The 17,004-nt window shown below is 58.3% G+C and overlaps 2 protein-coding genes across 2 annotated transcripts in view; both read left to right on the top strand.

Annotated features, from left to right (window-relative positions):
* The window catches only part of BSN (bassoon presynaptic cytomatrix protein), a 37,814-nt gene extending 29,347 nt beyond the window's left edge, over positions 1-8,467 (top strand). The window contains 7 exon segments of the mRNA XM_010851960.1: positions 376-2,461; positions 2,770-3,560; positions 3,688-3,787; positions 4,313-4,444; positions 4,701-4,754; positions 5,137-5,229; positions 8,095-8,467. Coding sequence (XP_010850262.1) covers positions 376-2,461; positions 2,770-3,560; positions 3,688-3,787; positions 4,313-4,444; positions 4,701-4,741 — 3,150 coding nt within the window. The 3' untranslated portion in view covers positions 4,742-4,754; positions 5,137-5,229; positions 8,095-8,467.
* A 5,869-nt stretch (positions 8,468-14,336) lies between these two features.
* APEH (acylaminoacyl-peptide hydrolase) overlaps positions 14,337-17,004 on the top strand; it is an 8,790-nt gene continuing 6,122 nt past the window's right edge. Inside the window, exons 1-10 of the mRNA XM_010851855.1 lie at positions 14,337-14,406; positions 14,482-14,614; positions 15,077-15,203; positions 15,580-15,667; positions 15,767-15,842; positions 15,932-16,095; positions 16,262-16,399; positions 16,496-16,587; positions 16,670-16,710; positions 16,796-16,917. Coding sequence (XP_010850157.1) covers positions 14,395-14,406; positions 14,482-14,614; positions 15,077-15,203; positions 15,580-15,667; positions 15,767-15,842; positions 15,932-16,095; positions 16,262-16,399; positions 16,496-16,587; positions 16,670-16,710; positions 16,796-16,917 — 993 coding nt within the window. The 5' untranslated portion in view covers positions 14,337-14,394. The remainder of the gene's footprint in view (positions 14,407-14,481; positions 14,615-15,076; positions 15,204-15,579; positions 15,668-15,766; positions 15,843-15,931; positions 16,096-16,261; positions 16,400-16,495; positions 16,588-16,669; positions 16,711-16,795; positions 16,918-17,004) is intronic.

The raw sequence follows: 17,004 nt of genomic DNA, 5'->3' as shown, positions 1-17,004 counted from the left end.
GCTCAGACCCACACCCAGAGCCAAATTTGTACTCTCCTGCCCTCAGTACACTCAGTGGGATGCAGAAGGTGCTAAGCCCACTGGAGATGAGCAGGGGTTCTCAGAGCTGCTGGGGGCCAGGCCAGTACTGGGCATCAGCCAGAGGGGCCTCTGCTCCTTCCTCCCCTCCCACTGCCCTGAGCTCTGGGAAGGAAAAGGCCCATAAAACAATCACAGGTCCTCCTTCCAAGGCCATTGGGTGGGCAGGGCAGGCCTCGAGGCTGCCTGGAGAACCAGGGCGTTGACCCCGGCCAGGCCAGGGCTTTTCTACCCCGTGCCCCAGCAAGCCACCCACACCTTGGGTCTCAGTGCTGCCCGCCCTTCCCTCTGTCTCAGGTGTCGGCGCCGCCGCCCAACGGCCTGGTCCGCAAGGTGAAGCGGACGCTGCCCAGCCCCCCTCCAGAGGAGGCTCACCTGCCCCTGGCTGGCCAGGCTGCTCCCCCGCAGCTGTATGCAGCCAGCCTGCTGCAGCGCGGGCTGGTGGGGCCCGCCGCTGTCCCCGCCACCAAGGCCAGCCTGCTCCGGGAGCTTGACCGGGACCTACGGCTGGTGGAGCATGAGTCCACCAAGCTGCGCAAGAAGCAGGCGGAGCTGGACGAGGAGGAGAAGGAGATCGACGCCAAGCTCAAGTACCTGGAGCTGGGCATCACCCAGCGCAAAGAGTCTCTGGCCAAAGACCGGGGTGGCCGGGACTACCCACCTTTGCGTGGTCTCAGCGAGCATCGCGACTACCTGTCGGACAGTGAGCTCAACCAGCTGCGGCTCCAGGGCTGTGCCACCCCGGCTGGCCAGTATGCGGAGTTCCCTGTCACTGCCGCCGCCCCTGCTACTCCCTCCGGCTCCGCTGCTTTCCAGCCGCCCCAGTTCCCACCTCCAGCGCCACTGTACCCTGCAGGCAGCGCTGGGCCAACTCAGAATGGATTCGCAGCCCACCAGGCACCCACCTACTCTGGTCCCAGCACATACCCAGCACCTGCTTTTCCTCCCGGCACCAGTTACCCTGCTGAGCCTGGCCTGCCCAGCCAGCAAGCGTTCCGTCCCCCGGGCCATTATACAGCCCAGACGCCCCTGCCAACCACACAGACCACCCTTTTCCCAGCCCCGGCTGACAGCCGTGCCCCCCACCAGAAGCCGCGCCAGACATCACTGGCCGACTTGGAGCAGAAAGTGCCCACTAACTACGAGGTGATCGCCAGCCCCGTCGTGGCCATGTCTTCAGCCCCGTCGGAAACCAGCTACAGCGGTCCTGGCCCCGCCGCCAGCAGCAGCTACGAACAGGGCAAGGCTCCCGAGCTGCCACGGGTCAGTGACCGCAGCGGTGTGAGCCTGAGCCCAGCCCCCATCTACTCCTCTGACTCACACTACACCAGCCTGGAGCAGACTGTCCCCCGGAACTACGTGATGATTGATGACATCAGCGAACTGACCAAGGATAGCACCTCCACTGCCCCCGAGAGCCAGCGCCTGGAGCCCCTGGGGCCAAGCAGCAGTGGGCGTCCAGCGAAAGAGCCAGGAGAACCAGGGGTCCTTGAGGGGTCCGCACTGCCCTGCTGCTACACCAGAGGGGAGGAAGAATCCGAGGAAGACTCTTACGAGCCCCGTGGTAAGAGTGGCCACCACCGGGGTGTGGAGAGCAATGGCCGACCAGCCAGCACGCACTATTACAGCGACAGCGACTACAGACACAGCACTCGAGCGGACAAGTATAGTCCAGGCCCTGCGGGGCCCAAGCACCCCTCTAAGAGCCTGGCCCCAGCTGCCGTCCCCTCGAAGCGCAGCAAGCACCGGAAGCAGGGAATGGAGCAAAAGATCTCCAAGTTCTCACCTATCGAAGAGGCCAAGGATGTGGAGTCAGACCTGGCTTCCTACCCCTCCTCTGCAGTCAGCAGTAGCCTGGCTTCTCGGGGAAGGAAGTTCCAGGACGAAATCACCTATGGGCTCAAGAAGAACGTGTATGAGCAGCAGCGGTATTACGGGGTGTCCAGCCGGGACCCAGCGGAGGAGGATGACCGCATGTATGGTGGGAGCAGCAGGTCCCGGGGGGCACCTGCATACAGCGGGGAGAAGCTGTCCAGCCACGACTTCGGGGGCCGGGCCAAGGGATACGAGCGGGAACGGGAGGCTGTGGAGCGACTTCAAAAAGCGGGCCCCAAGCCCTCATCTCTGAGCATGGTCCACGGCCGGACCCGGCCCCCCATGCGGAGCCAGGCCTCTGAAGAAGAGAGCCCCGTCAGCCCCTTGGGGCGGCCCCGCCCTGCTGGGGGCCCTCTTCCCCCCGGGGACACCTGCCCACCATTCTGCTCCAGCCACTCCATGCCTGACGTCCAGGAGCACGTCAAGGAGGGACCGCGGTCCCACTCATATAAGCGTGACGAGGGCTACATCCTGGATGATGCCCACTGCGTAGTTTCCGACAGCGAAGGTAATGGCAGCTGGGGGTGATGTCTGCGGATGCTCAGCACCTGGGGGGCCTTGCCTACCCGTGGGGTCCTGAGCCCTGAGGTGTCCCAGCAGGGCCGGGCCAGGTGCCTCACCTGGTGGGCCCTGCTGCTGGCTGCCCTTCCTCCTGCTCCGCCTGTGCCCTGGCCCCAGCGGTGGGGGGGGGCTGGGGGCCTGGCGTTAACGCTTGTGGCTGTGGCGCCCACTCTGTTTTCCTTGCATGGCTTCAGCTGGGCCAGCCCCCTGCGGCCAGCCCGGGGGTTGACCGTGTTCTATTTTTGGTCTCTGAAGCGTATCACCTGGGCCAGGAGGAGACAGACTGGTTTGATAAGCCCCGGGATGCCCGCTCTGACCGGTTCAGGCACCATGGGGGCCACGCAGTCTCCTCCTCCTCCCAGAAGCGAGGCCCTGCCAGGCACGGCTACCACGACTACGATGAGCCCCCCGAGGAGGGCCTGTGGCCACACGATGAGGGTGGCCCCGGCCGCCACGCCTCAGCCAAGGAACACCGACACCACGGTGACCACGGGCGGCACTCGGGCCGCCACGCCGGCGAGGAGCCGAGCCGACGGGCTGCCAAACCACACGTTCGGGACGTGGGTCGCCATGAGGCCCGGCCTCACCCGCAGCCCAGCCCTGCCCCGGCCATGCAGAAGAAAGGTCAGCCTGGGTACCCCAGCTCCGCCGAATACTCACAGCCATCCCGTGCCCCATCAGCATACCATCACTCTTCTGAGAGCAAGAAGAGCTCCCGACAGGCCCACCCTGGGCCCGCGGCGCTGCAGCCAAAGCTAGAATCCCAACCGCAGCCTCAAGGCCGGCAGGCAGCCCCAGGGCCACAGCCGTCCCAGCCGCCGCCATCTAGGCAGATGCCCTCGGCAACAGCGTCGCGCCAGCCGCAGACACAGCCGCAGCCACAGCAAGGTCTTGGGCTGCAGCCTCCGCAGCAGGCCCCATCACAGGCACGGCTGCAGCAGCAGGGCCAGCCAGCTGCCCGGGGTCCGGCCTCTGCTGCCAGCCAGTCAGCAGGGAAGCCTCAGGCAGGCCCCCCGACAGCCACAGGCCCCCAGCCGTCAGGACCAGTAAGTAGGGCTCCGGCACATGGATCCCCTGCAGGGTGGATGCTGGGACCGCAGCTTGGATGGGCCCTGGGTTCCAGGCTGGGCAGAGTGGATGGACAGTAGCTCAGCTGTGTTCTGTGTTTTGCAGCCACGGGCAGAGCAGACGAACAGCTCTAAAGGGACAGCCAAAGCGCCCCAGCAGGGGAGGCCTCCTCAGGCCCAGCCACCACCAGGACCTGGCCCTGCAGGTGAGCCTGCCTTTGGGCACCCTTGGCTATCACCCAGAGTACCTGGGCTGCCCTCTTCCTACGCTGACCGGGACCCTGAGCTTCCCCACACTGCGTGCTGTCACTGGTTCCTGAGAAGTGCCCAGTGCAGCACTGCAGGCGTCCCCAGCAGAAACGAGCCTGGGGTTAGAATTAGCCAATGGGTCACCAGCACGGGGGACTTAGGGCCCAGGCAGCTCCGAATGGAGAGCCTGGAAGGGGCTGGTGAGCACAGTGCCACGACCTAGCTCCTTATTTTCCTTCCTCCCTCCTCCCTTTCTTTTCCTGCCTTTCCCTTCCTTGCTCCTTCTTTATCGTCCTCAACTTCTTTCTTTTTTCTGCTTCTTCACACCTCTTTTCTTCCTGTTCTTACCTTCCTCTCTTGATTTCTCTATCATCCTCCTCACCTTTCATTGCACAGGGCACCTGTGTTGCCATTACTTGCCTGCTCAGACTCTGAAGAGCCGGTCCAGGCACGGCTCATGATGGTGGCTTCTTTCCCCCTAGGCGTGAAGGCTGGAGCCAAGCCTGGAGGGACCCCAGGGGCTCCTGCCGGCCAGCCAGGTGCCGAAGGGGAGAGCGTGCTCTCCAAGATCCTCCCCGGTGGGGCCGCGGAGCAGGCCGGCAAGCTGACGGAAGGTAAGCAGTGCCTACGGCCGGGTCCGTGGTGGGCGGTGCTCACGGGCCCTACCGTGGCAGAGTTCAGGTCTGGGGAATGGTTCCGGGCTGGGCCACCCGGGCACGGGCCAGCCCAAGGGTGCACCTGCTGCTGCCTAGTTATTCTGAAGGCAGTCCCTGCTCCTCAGGCCAAGCTTGGCTTTGCACCAAATGGCCTTGACTAGGAGGAAGCCTTGCCCACTTTCCTGACACCTCTCTCCTTTCTCCTGTGTCACAGCTGTGTCTGCTTTTGGTAAAAAATTCTCCTCCTTCTGGTGACCATGCCCTCAGGGTGAGTATGAGCCTCCTGTACCCACCTTCCCCTGGGAAAGGCCTGAGGCACTGGACTTTGGGGAGGTCTTCTGGGAGGAGCATGGTCTTCAGTGATGCGGAAGCATTCACTGAAGCATTCACTTCAGGAGCGGGTGATGTGGTCAGAGCTGCAGTGAGTGTAGGAGGAGGAAAGGGAGGAGGGGCCCTCTGCACAGAGGGCCCAACGTGGGGCCTATACAGTAGAGATCCCCAGCTAAGGGAAGCCAGGGCCAGCTTCCCTTTGTCCTTTTTCAGCATCCCAGCCCCTGACAGGGTTCTGAGAGCTACGCGTTGACATTAGGTTGTAGGGGGTGCCACAGGGGTGCAGCTCCTCCCAGCCCTCCCTTGTGTATACTCCACAGGCTCTTGAAGAAATGAAGGGAGATGATATCATTGCTGTGGAAAAATCTCTGGAGCCAGAGGCCTGGGCGCAGCTCTGGACTCTGCGTATAACAGTGAGTATCAGGACCAGGCTGGGCTGGGCGGAGGAGGAGGTGAAGGGCCCAGGCCTCCGATCCAGCTTCTGCAAGTGTGAACTAGGAGGGGCCTACGGGAGCTTCCTTCAGCTGGGACAGGCCCAGCAGCTACCTGGAGGCAGAAACAACTGAGCTGGCTGAGATGACTCAGGTAGTAACCTCAGGAAAGGGCTGGGCAACCAACTGTGCCCCACAACTGGGGCTCCATACACTGGGCGCTGATTCCAGAGCCCCGTCTCTGAGGCCTAGTGCTGGTCACTTTGTTCCAGATGTTCAGATGAAGCTGGAGTCCCCAAACCCTGTAGAGTTAGCAGTCCTCAGTGTGACGTCAAAATAAAATCGACCTCACAGTTGCAAGAGGGACATGAAGAATGAGCGGAGAGGTGGATGGGAAAGGGACAGAGAGTCAGGGGAGGACACCCAGACGGGAGTCTCAGCTCCAGACCAGGTAAGCCCAGGAAGAGAGCAGAAGGGCCTCAGGACGGGGGCCCTGGCTCTTGCTGGGCTGTGGTGATCAAAGCAGGATCAGAAGCCTGGACCTAGAGCCTTCTCTGGCCCTGGCCTTGCCTCTGGGCAGGCAAGAGGAAGTGGTACCTCCTGCAGGATGGTGGGTAGGGTAGGTTGGCTGTCTGCGTTGCTCTGTGCGAAACCAGGGGCTACCTCCTCGAATTCCATAGCCTTAGGGTCCTCTTCCTACCCCTCCTTTGCCACTTCTGCTGCTAAGAGTACAGAGGTATGGGTGGTTCTCATGGTGGGCAGTCATGTGGGTGGCAGGGCCAGGCGCTCAACAGTCAAATCACAAGGGAGGCCTGGGACCAGCCAGGGCCTTTGCCCAGGCCTGGCCTGCTTGTAGGAAGGAGTGAGATCGAAAGGTCACCTGTCTCTGGAGGACCAGTGGGGAGACTGGAAAGGTCCAGTTCCCACCCATTTATTCATTTATTCAGTAAGTGTTTGTCAGGTACAAGTAGGTGCTGGGCCCTGTTCTGAAGAGTGCTGAGGATCCAGCAGAGAACAGGACTGGGTCCCTGCCCTCTGAAGCTGGCAGCCTGTTAAGAGGAGCAGAGAAGAAATAAGTTAAAAAAAAATGAGAAGGTAATTTCTGGGGTATCCCTGGAGGTCCAGTGGTTAAGATTCTGCACTTCCAATGCAGGGGGTGCATGTTTGATCCCTGGTCAAGGAACTAAGATCCCACATGCCACAGAGCATGGCCAAAAATGTTAAATAAAATGAAATTGAGTCCTTAAGTAAAAAGAAAATATTTTTTAAAATGAGAAGCATATGAATCTATAAAAAAAGTCTTAAAAAAAAAAAGGAATTTCTGAAGGTTTTAAGTGTTCTAAAGGCAGTTATGGCTCAGAGGGGTCTACTCTAGAGAAGGTGGTTAGTAACAGGTAAGGCTCAAGCAGGGAGAAGAGGCTGCTGTGGAATGTGCCCAGGTGAGGGAACGGCACCTGCAGAGCCTCCAATGAGACAGACAGACTTCAGGGACAGACAGAAGGCCAGTACAGTCAGAGCCATAGAGGAGGGGAGAGTGCCCAAGGGTGTAGTCGGAGGAGCCAGCTGGGCTGGGCTTTGCAGGCCAAAGTGGAGAGCCCAGAATTTGTTCCAAGGAGACTAGTCACAGCGCAGCACTCCAGTGTTCATCCCGCCTTCACCCCCAGGGCAGCGGACTCCCTGTTGCCTTCCTGCTCCACCACATGTTTTCTCTGAGTTGCCCTGGAACAGAGGTGAAATGGCAATTTGTGTTGAAGGGAGGGGAGGTAGGGGCAGCTCGGGACCAGGCCCATGGCAGGATCTGCCTCGGGTGTAGGGCCGGGGCTGTGTCACTGGGGAGCAAAAGGAGCCACTGGCGTGGCTTCGTCCCACGTTCTGCCCCGTGACGTGCATGGGCCACTGAAGCCACTGACTGTGGACTTCAAGGAGTCTCCTCAAGGTCTGGCATCCAGCTGATGGGCCAAGCGGTCAGCGCTGCTGTGAGTGTCCGTCTCCTGGTGCCTTTTGTGGAGATTTCAGAAGTGGGCTGGGAGAGGCTCGTCATTTTAAACAAAATCCCATCTCCCTCATTCTTTTTTTAAAAAAATTTTTAAAAATAAGTTTATTTGTTTCAAGGTTTACAAATAACACAGGTGCACCTTGTATTTAAAATTGCCATTATAGATGAGAACATGCATACAGAGTCATTTTTGTTTGAGTAATATTTTTAATGTAATAGATTTTAAGATGTGGTGAGGGAGGAATCTGACAGAGATGAATGTGCCAAGCAAAACCACAACTGTGTATCCTTTAAAGCACATCATGGCTCTAAGTACCATGTTGTTAAGGATTCTAATGAGGTGCCATAGACTGTACATCAAATCAGTATTATTTTTCAGTATTATTGTTTTCAGAGCCACATTTTGTTGCTTATTTGCTAGTATTAATCAGTCAAAGGGCACCATTCTTTTTTTTTTTTTTTTGGAAACCAAAGCTGTCTCAGAAATGGCCGATTTAACTTTATAGTAACAAAATAGCACAACACAGACTCTCTCAATACAGATAAATTCACACAGACTGGAGATTATGTATAATAGATATATATGAAGCAACTTGTGTTAAAGAAATGTCCCTTCCTGGCCAACATGATTCTTCTTTCTTCCTGACCTTCTCTTTATGACCTCAAACCTGCCCCAGCACCCATCTCCTCCACCTCAGTGGGGCTGGGATCCCGTGGGTGCGGAGGAGCCGGGCCATCAGCCTGTGGCTGACAGCTGGAAAGAGGGCGGGCGAGAGGCAGCTGTCCACGGTGCTTGACCAAAATTTTCTCTTTCCTTTTTCCTTCTCTCCTTCCTCCTTTTCTCCTCCAAGCATCTACAATCTGACAAACCTTCGGCCCAAAGACTCACACGAGGTGGGACGTGGCTGTCGGGCCTCAGTTGAGGACAGGATGTTTTCTAACAGCAGCTGCCGGGGTGAAGCCTGTGCTGGTCACGTGGGACCACTGGACCCGGGTACCCGTGACTGTCTTCCCAGAGACCCTGCTCTCCTCCGGGCGCCACCGTCAAGGCGCAGCCATCGGTGGGAGGGAGGAACGCCCTCTGGAGACCTTGCCACACGGCAGTCTTGCTGCTCTTCCCATAGCTGCCCTCCGCGGCCCGGCCGGCCCGGCCTCCAATGCGTTATACACAGAGTTGGGGCGCACGCTGCCTGTTTTTGACGGATGCTGCCCTCCCTCTACCATGCCAGAAGTTTTTCCACAGCCTTGGAGAGGGGCTTTGACCGAGGGCTGGGGGCCCCAGGCTCCGTTTCCTTCACATTCCAGCTGGCCCAGATCCTTCCGTGGCCACAGGGCCCTGCCCCACCTCATCTTGCCCTCTGGGTGACACCGGAGCAGGTGTCCACGTGGCTAGCGTGGGATTGGGAGAACTTTACAAACGTTAGGACCTAACACTGTCTCATCGCTGAAATCAGAGGCCATAGCACCGAAAAGCAGCGTGGGCGCCGGCTGAGGCTTCTCCCAGCCTTTGGGTGGCCGCGTGCTAGCACGCCCGCCGCTATCTTCAAAGCCATTCCCCCCAATCATCATGAGCATCCCAGCGGCCCCTCCATTGTCTCCACCAGCCGGCTCCTCGTTCGTACACCTGGGGATTTCTTTTGATTTCGAGAACAGCCTTAATCATTTCAGTTTGATTTAAGTGTATACCTCATAAACATTGTTCTTTCGTTTCTCCTCCCACCCCTCCTTTCTCTCTTCCCTCTCTCGGCTCACCTCCTTGCCTCTCCCCTCCACCACCACCTTGTGACTGATGGTTTGGTTTCCTCTTTGCTCTGCCCCTGCTCAGCACAGGGAGAATGTTGACTAAGAAGCAATAGTGGGCAGCAGGCCACCAAGAGCACAAGCCCAGGGCAGGGTCTAGGGAGGCCCCTCAGCCCGCCTCTGTTTACCGTGGAACTCCAGTCCTTCTTAAGCCATCACCAGTGGACGTGCTCAAAGCAGAGGGGCCAGGGCTTCTGCCAGCCGAGCGAGGGAAGGGCCCAGAGTCCTGTGCTGGGGTGGGTGGCGCCGTCCAATCCACCCCAGTGGACTGGGCGGGGCTCCTCCCTGAGGCCCTTCCGTCTGGGGCCTCCCTTCATCTTGGGCACAGCCGCAAGTCTCATCTCTAACGTTCTATGCAATGAAATATAAACCCTCAAAGACAACTGTTAATATTTATTAAATTCCATGTTACGTATAAGGAGTTAATTGCGAAGATGCAATTGAGAAACTGGATAGATCAGCTCATATCCGACCCCTCACTCCCCTCCCCCTCCCCCACTCCCACCGTGTGTGTGAAGTTCTCAGTCTGTGGCATGTTCGACCTGTGGCAGGACTCGCTGCTGCCAAGCAAGTCACCGCCGGTCCCACAGCGGAGCATGCACAGCTCGCAGCCTCTTTGCACGATCTCATCCATTTTAAATGCTCGACCCTCTTGCTTGGAGTTCTTTTTGTCTCAGACCCCCTCCTTCAGGAGTGCTTCTAGCTGACTTCTGCACGAGCTAGTGAGGACAGCCGGAATTGCTGCCCAAGCATGCCAGGCCGCCGGCCCGGCAGTACAAGGCCCCACACACCCTGCGTGTTTCTCTGACCAAGACGTCTCCGGGGAGACACACGGTGGGAGCCCACACAGGATGTGTGCACGTGAACATTTGGAAGGTTGGCTGTGGGATTTCCATCTGTAAGTTGCCCCCCGCCCTTACCCTGGCCCTGAGCCAGAGACATCTGGCTGCCCCTTCCCAGTGGGGCAGTGTTTGAGGGCAGAGCTGGGCTGCCTCTGCAGCCAGAGACAGAAGCCAAGAGTGGGGCCTGCCTGTGTCCTAGGACCCCAGCTCCTGACCGTGCCTGATCTGTGCCCCTCCTCTGGCTTGTAAGCTCCAAGGTCTGTGAGCCAGGAGATCTAGGCCGGGACTGGAGGCCAGAGGATGCTCAGGAAGGGCTGGACCTTTGCATTTGTGGCACGGACAGCTGACAGAGTCACTTTGCATCAGAGTGGGTGTTCCTATACACAGTGGCTTCAAGCGGAGTTTTTTGGGAAGAATCTCAATAACAAGACTTCCAGAAGGTTCTGTGGTGACACTCTCTGCGTCTGTCCCCAGGATCTAAACACCCCACCAGCCCCCATCTCTGGAGCCTCAGCGTCCCACTGCTCATGACTGAGCCAAGCGTGCAGCAGGCACCTGACCCCTCCAGGCCTGGCCTTCCTCCAGAGTTTGCGCCATGCATTTCTCAGGGGTCCGCATTTCTCCTTTCCAAAAAGGTCTACAAGCCCTTTCAGAGAGGGATCCTGGCCCACCTCTGGCAGCTGTGGATGAGATAGGAGGCTATTACCCACTTTGTTGGGCCCAGGCCCTGCCCTTCTGGATTTGGGCTTCACCCATCCAACGGGACACCTGCCTCATTGCAGAGAGCAGGCCTGGGCTATGTGAGCCCATCTGCAAGGGCTGAGGGAGGCCATCATCTGGCCCCTCTGATCACCCAGGGCCAGGTTTTTGTGAGCTGTGCCTAGTGGCTGGATACGTATGTGAGGGACTAATGCAGTGAGCCTCCCCGAAGAAGGCCAAGGGACGGGTCCAGAAGCGGGGAACAGGCAAGGAGATGACAGCAGGCCAGCCCCCATCAAGGCTAGTTTCAGGCTCTCACACATTGACTTTTCAGCAAATCTTTCTGGTCAAGCTCTCTGAGTTGGACATTTCTGACATCTGCCACTCCCTACCCCCCCAACATATCCACAGGACACATCTGTACCATCACCCCCTTGTGAAGGTGGCTGGAGCAGGCCTCTGGGCCACAGGTGTGCTGGCCCTCATGTAGATACAGCTGTGACTCCAGGGACCAGAGGCTGAGGGACGAGTGTTCGATGCCTTGGGTGCTGGGGAGCACCAAGCACATCTCCACACAGGCAAGGGGATGTCTCTGGGAAGCAGTCCAGGCCTTCTCTATACCCTCCCCTGCCCCAGTGTCATGAGTAAGGGCACTGCCTCCTCTGTCTACTTCAGGGCCCAATGCATTCACAGCAACAACCCCTGCCCCACCATCGCTTAGTCCTTGGGAAGAGACTGTGGTCTCAGGGCCCATGGTGAGAGGCAGCAGTGGCAGCAACTATGTCCTGTCTTCTGGAGCCTGTGGGGAGTTTTCCAGGCCGATCCTTTGCCATGGCAACAAGGCCCTGGCCTGTTGGCCCCTCCCTTGCCCTCGTGCCCCCTCCCTGCACTCTGTAAATACTTGTCGTCATGGACTCCGACAGCGTCAAAGGGACAGGCCTGACCAACTGAAGCGCCTCAGAGACATCACCTCTGTCTCCCTGGGTACCAGCAGCCCTGGTGCCATGTGCACTGGGGGGAGCGGGAGAGCCATGGGAGTCGTGAGGTTATTGTGTGTGTGCGCATGTGAACAAGCGTGTGAGCGTATGTGTGTGTGTGTCTGCCTCACTCGGCCTCTGGGACCCAATAAGCCCGTCCTCTCTCAGAGCAGCGCCCTGGAGAGTGGTGGCCGCCCCACGCCTTTCCTCTGCTAGCTTCTATGTCTTGTTTTGGGTCCCCCCACACACTTCTTCCCTGCCTCCCTTCTTTCCTCTCTTCCCTTCTTTCCTTCTCTCCTTCTTTCTTTGAGGGGGGAAGAGTGCTGTACAAAGTCAAACAAACAAGTTTACAGTTGTAAGTGCAATGACCCGAGTCCTTCACGTGACCTTGTGAACCGTGTGCCGTCCTCCGTGCTCTGTGAGAACTCGTGGTACTTCAGTGTCCCTCCCCCTGTATTGTGACAAGGTAATTCTGTGGTATCAGAATAAAAGGACTTGATATAAACAACCTACAGACTGTCTCTGGGATGGTTTCTGAAATGGGCAGGCGCAGGCAGAGGAACAAATCCCCCAACTGTGACAGCCCCGTGTTTTCACGGTTAAAGGGAAAGAATGAGAAGGCAAAGTTGCGCAAGTACCGGCAAGGCCAGGGCAGAGCTCACAGCAATCTGGCCAAAGACAGTGGGTCCCTCCACAAAGGCAAAGTTTAATGCTTGAACCTGGAGAGAGCAGTTAGTTCACTGGGCAGACTTGTTAATTTTTTTAAGTTTTTTAAATTGGGGTTTAATTACTTTATAGTGTTGTGTTAGTTTCTGCTATACAACAAGGTGAATCAGCTATAAGTATACATATATCCCCTCCCTCCCACCTACCCCCCCTCAAGGGCAGACTGTTGAGGGTACCTCCACAGTCTGCGAGTGTCTGGGGTGCACACTTTTCTGGGGCCTGATTCCTGGGGACGCAAGTGAGCAGGTGCTGCCCCCTGGTGCCACCAACAAGCCCTACACCTGTCTGCCTTGGCTGTGTCCACTCCAACACCCAAACTCTTGGGGGTTACTAGATCTTAGTCCTTCCCCAGACTAGGAAAGCCTTCTTATCAAAGTAACCCTGAGTTTCTAGAAATGTTTAAAAACACAGATACGTAAAAAATAAAAAATAAAAAAAAATAAAAACACAGATACGTGAAAAGAGTGTCAGCCTCACCTCTGGCCTTCCTCAAAGTTAGTATCTTGATGCATGTCTTTCCTTGATGCATGTTTTTCCTTCCTGTGTTTTTCATTTTAAACAGAGCCAGAAGATACAGAAGTTCCTGTTTTCTAGCCTTCTGTTTATTTCTACACGTTCATTCCAGATACCTAGATGTTCATCCTCCAGTGCCCAGCCTCCAGAGAGCTGCACCATGAGTTTACAGCCAGGCTGCTGAAAGTGCCCTCAAAGACAGGTGCTATGTTCCCAGTTTTCCTGTTGTGAACAATGCTGTAGCGAACATCCTCATTTCCAACTTTCCACTCAGATGGGTGGCTGGGGCCACTCTTTCTGCTCCCAGTTCTGGCCTTAACAGGCCTGCACGTACGGATGCATGGGGTCACGCAGAGTCGGACACAACTGAAGCGACTCAGCAGCAGCAGCAGCAGCAGAAAATGGAAACTGTTTTTACCCTAATAGTCTGATGCGGAAGGGGAAGCTGCAGGCCAGTCAAGTGGGATGTGAGTCACAGGCAAGGCAGGGCACAGGGACCCAGGGTCTTGAGGGAGCCAGGGTCCTTGGCTGCAGCCAAGCTCAGGAGACATCCATTGCTTCTGGCTTGACAACTGGCCAGCCTCTCCTGCCATGGTAACCTGCCCTGTCCAGTGCCAGTGTCCTGAGGGAGCCTTTCTGCCCAGGTTTCTCATTCCACAGGAAGGACTCTGTTTCTGGGTGGAGCCTGTACCCACCAGGCCCTCTGCACCCAAGAACTTGGGCTGAGGCCTGGGAAGGCAGACAGAGGCTCATGTGCTCATCCACATGCCACGGAGCAGGGTGGGGGAGGGCTGGAGGGGCAGATAGCTTCTGGGGCAGGCTTGGTGTCCGATAAGACCTGGCAACACCCTGTGTGAACTTTGTACCCGCCCTTCTTTGCCATAAGGCCAGAGCTCTGCATTCTACCAGGAGCACACCTCCGCCCTTCTCTTCGGCCAGAGAACCCCCTGCAGAGCAGCGTCTGGTGAATGCAAGCCTAGCAATAGACCAGGAGGACCCGACAGCCAGCCTCCGGGCTGCGGGAGACCCCAGCTGGGGCTGACTTTGGCTTGCATCCTGCCTCTTATGCTCTGCCCCTCACCTCTCGCTGGACTCGACTTTACCCTCGCTGGGCTCAGAACCTCCCACTCCGCCCCCGACTCCCGCGTCTTCGAAGAGTCCTCAGTCTATGGTGTGGCCTCAACCCCTCTTCTCGTGGGCCCTGTAGTTACTCGCACACTTCGCCCCTCCCTAAACACCAGCGCCTTTATTCCGTCCCTTCCCAGTAATAGGCGAGGACTTGGCCCACAGAGCTCGCCTCTCATCAGCCTAACCCGCCCCGAGAAGCTGCCTTCTTTCCGGGAGATCCCTGCTCCTCCCCTGCAGGACTCCAGCGACCGCAGCCCCTACTTGTTCCTTACAGGCCCCGCCTCTTTACCATCGAGGTCCCGCCCCCACTGGCTAACCGTCCTCGCCCATTCGTCGAAAATCCCGCCCCTCTCACTTCACTGCAAGCCCGTGGCGAAGGCGGGCTGGGCCTCTCCGGTCTCCGCCCCCGGAGCCTCACTTCCGGGCGCCAGCAGGCCCCGCCTCGCCCTGGCGGCCCAGAGCCACCATGGAGCGGCAGGTGAGGGATCGGCCCGCGGTTCCCGTGGTCTTTGAAGCCCGGGCCGGGCCTGACCCTGCTGTGTCCCCTGCGCAGGTGCTGCTGAGCGAGCCCGAAGAGGCGGCGGCGCTGTACCGGGGCCTTAGCCGCCAGCCCGCGCTGAGCGCCGCCTGCCTGGGCCCGGAGGTCACCACGCAGTACGGGGGTCGCTACAGGACGGTGCACACTGGTGTGTGTTTGGAGGGGATTCGGGGAGAGGAGGGGGACGTGGAGGGCTCGCTGCCTGACGGTGCACACGGGTGTGTGGAAGAAGGCCGTTCTTGAAAAGTGGGTGTGAAAGGGTGCCTCCCCAAGAGGCCCGTGCACACAGGTGTATGGGGTGGGGGTGGGGCTACCTGGAGTATTATGAGCTGGTGCCCATGAGTGCAGAGCGTGGGCCTTGTAAGGGTTGCCCCCATCGTCCTATCCCACACCCACCCTCAAGGTTCCAGGGTGGATGCTAGGAGCAGTAATGGTTTCTCTCCTGAGATGTTGTCAGCTTAGGCTCTGGAGCCCTAGACTTGAGCTGGGTTTGGGTGTTACCCATCCTGCCCCCAGAATATCTGGAGACAGATTGAGGGAGGTGGGGGCTGGGGAGGGGAGCCCGTGCCAGGACTGGTCAAGTTGAGCAGTCTCATGCCTCTCCTCGCAGAATGGACCCAGAGGGACTTGGAACGCATGGAGAACATCCGATTCTGCCGCCAGTACCTGGTGTTCCATGATGGGGACTCAGTGGTGTTTGCAGGGCCTGCGGGCAACAGTGTGGAGACCCGGGGGGAGTAAGTTTGAGGGAGGAAGCTCGTGCGCAAGGCCCCAGCCATCAGCAGGCCTTTTCTGAATGCCTACCATGGGCCATGGTGTGGGTATGACCCAGAAGGGAAGCCTGGAGTCAGGTTCCTGCTCCTTGGGAGCTCAGACAGCCTCTAGTGACATGATCATAAGCGCTGGAGGCCTGCTCCAAACTTGGGATGGGACTAGAGGCCCTGCCCCAGGAAGCGGAGGCAGGCAGCTGCTGGGAAAGGACTAGAGGGCTGCAAGGGTGGGTGTGGGCTGAAGCCTGAAGAATCTTGTGTAAGAGGTTGACCAGTAAGGGGACCGGATGGGCTGTCACTGGGTGGGAGGTCGTCCTGACCCGCTATCCTGTGTCGTCCTCAGGCTGCTAAGCAGAGAATCTCCTTCAGGCACCATGAAAGCCGTGCTGCGCAAGGCTGGAAGCACTGGGGAGGAGAAGCAGTTTTTGGAGGTGAGTCTGCACAGGACCAGGTGGTGGGCAGCTGGGGGCTCTGTCCCACCGATGAGACTCTGTTTGAGGACAGGCAGCCTGACTACCAGATGTCCTCAGGTCTGGGAGAAGAACCGGAAGCTCAAGAGCTTCAACCTGTCAGCGCTGGAGAAACATGGGCCGGTTTACGAGGATGGTGAGGCAGCCGGCTGGTGAGCAGGCAGGGCGGCCAGGAGGGGCAGCTGTAGCCCCGGGCTCCCCCTGATCGGCCTTCCTTACACCCAGACTGCTTTGGCTGCCTGTCCTGGTCACACTCGGAGACACACTTACTATACGTGGCAGAGAAGAAGCGCCCCAAGGCTGAGTCCTTCTTTCAGACCAAAGCCTTGGACATCAGTGGCAGCGATGATGAGATGGCCAGGCCAAAGAAGCCAGACCAGGCCATTAAGGTGCTCATGACCATGGCCAGTTGGTGAAGGCTCCCCCGGGCAGCCCTCAAGCTCAGTACACTGTCTGCCCACACTGTGCCTACCAGAACTGGGGAGGCACTGGCTTCCAGGTGGCAGGGCAGGCTCCCACAAGACAGGCTGGGCATTGAGTGTCTTGTGTTCTCAGGGGGACCAGTTTTTGTTTTACGAAGACTGGGGAGAAAACATGGTTTCCAAAGGCAGTCCTGTACTCTGTGTGCTGGATATCGAGAGTGGCAACATCTCTGTGCTTGAGGGGGTCCCTGAGAGTGTGTCCCCTGGCCAGGTTAGTGCTGACTTGGCCTGCATCACTCCTGGAATCTGGGGGCCCTGCCTGAGTGACTGCCCCTTGTTCACACCTGCCCCGTGGTCTTGTTTACAGGCCTTCTGGGCCCCTGGAGACACAGGTGTGGTGTTTGCAGGCTGGTGGCATGAGCCCTTCCGGTTGGGCATCCGCTTCTGCACCAATCGGAGGTGAGGACAGTCAAAGGGATGGGGCAGGGCGCCTTGCAGCTCAGACTGGCCTTGAAGCTCAGTGTCTCTCTGGTGGTTCCAGGTCAGCCCTGTACTACGTGGACCTCACTGGGGGGAACTGCGGTACGTGCTAGCACCTGCCCGTGCTTTACTGACACACACTGGGCCCGGGCAGCCTGCACGATGCTCACATTTCTGTCTGGTCCAGAGCTCCTCTCGGATGACTCTCTGGCTGTCACTTCTCCCCGGCTGAGCCCAGACCAGTGTCGCATCGTCTACCTGCAGTTCCCATCTCTGGTCCCCCATCAGCAGTGTGGCCAGTTGTGCCTGGTGAGCTGGGGGGAGGCAGGGGTGGGGGGAGGTCAACAGGAGGAGGGGATGGTGGATAAGAGCTGAAGAGTCAGTTTCGACTCCCCA

The sequence above is a fragment of the Bison bison genome, unplaced genomic scaffold, assembly GCF_000754665.1.
Source record: "Bison bison bison isolate TAMUID 2011002044 unplaced genomic scaffold, Bison_UMD1.0 scf7180017864304, whole genome shotgun sequence".
Lineage (NCBI taxonomy): Eukaryota > Metazoa > Chordata > Mammalia > Artiodactyla > Bovidae > Bison > Bison bison.
Note: the sequence above shows the minus strand (reverse complement) of the source record. Positions and strands in the feature narration are given on the sequence as shown.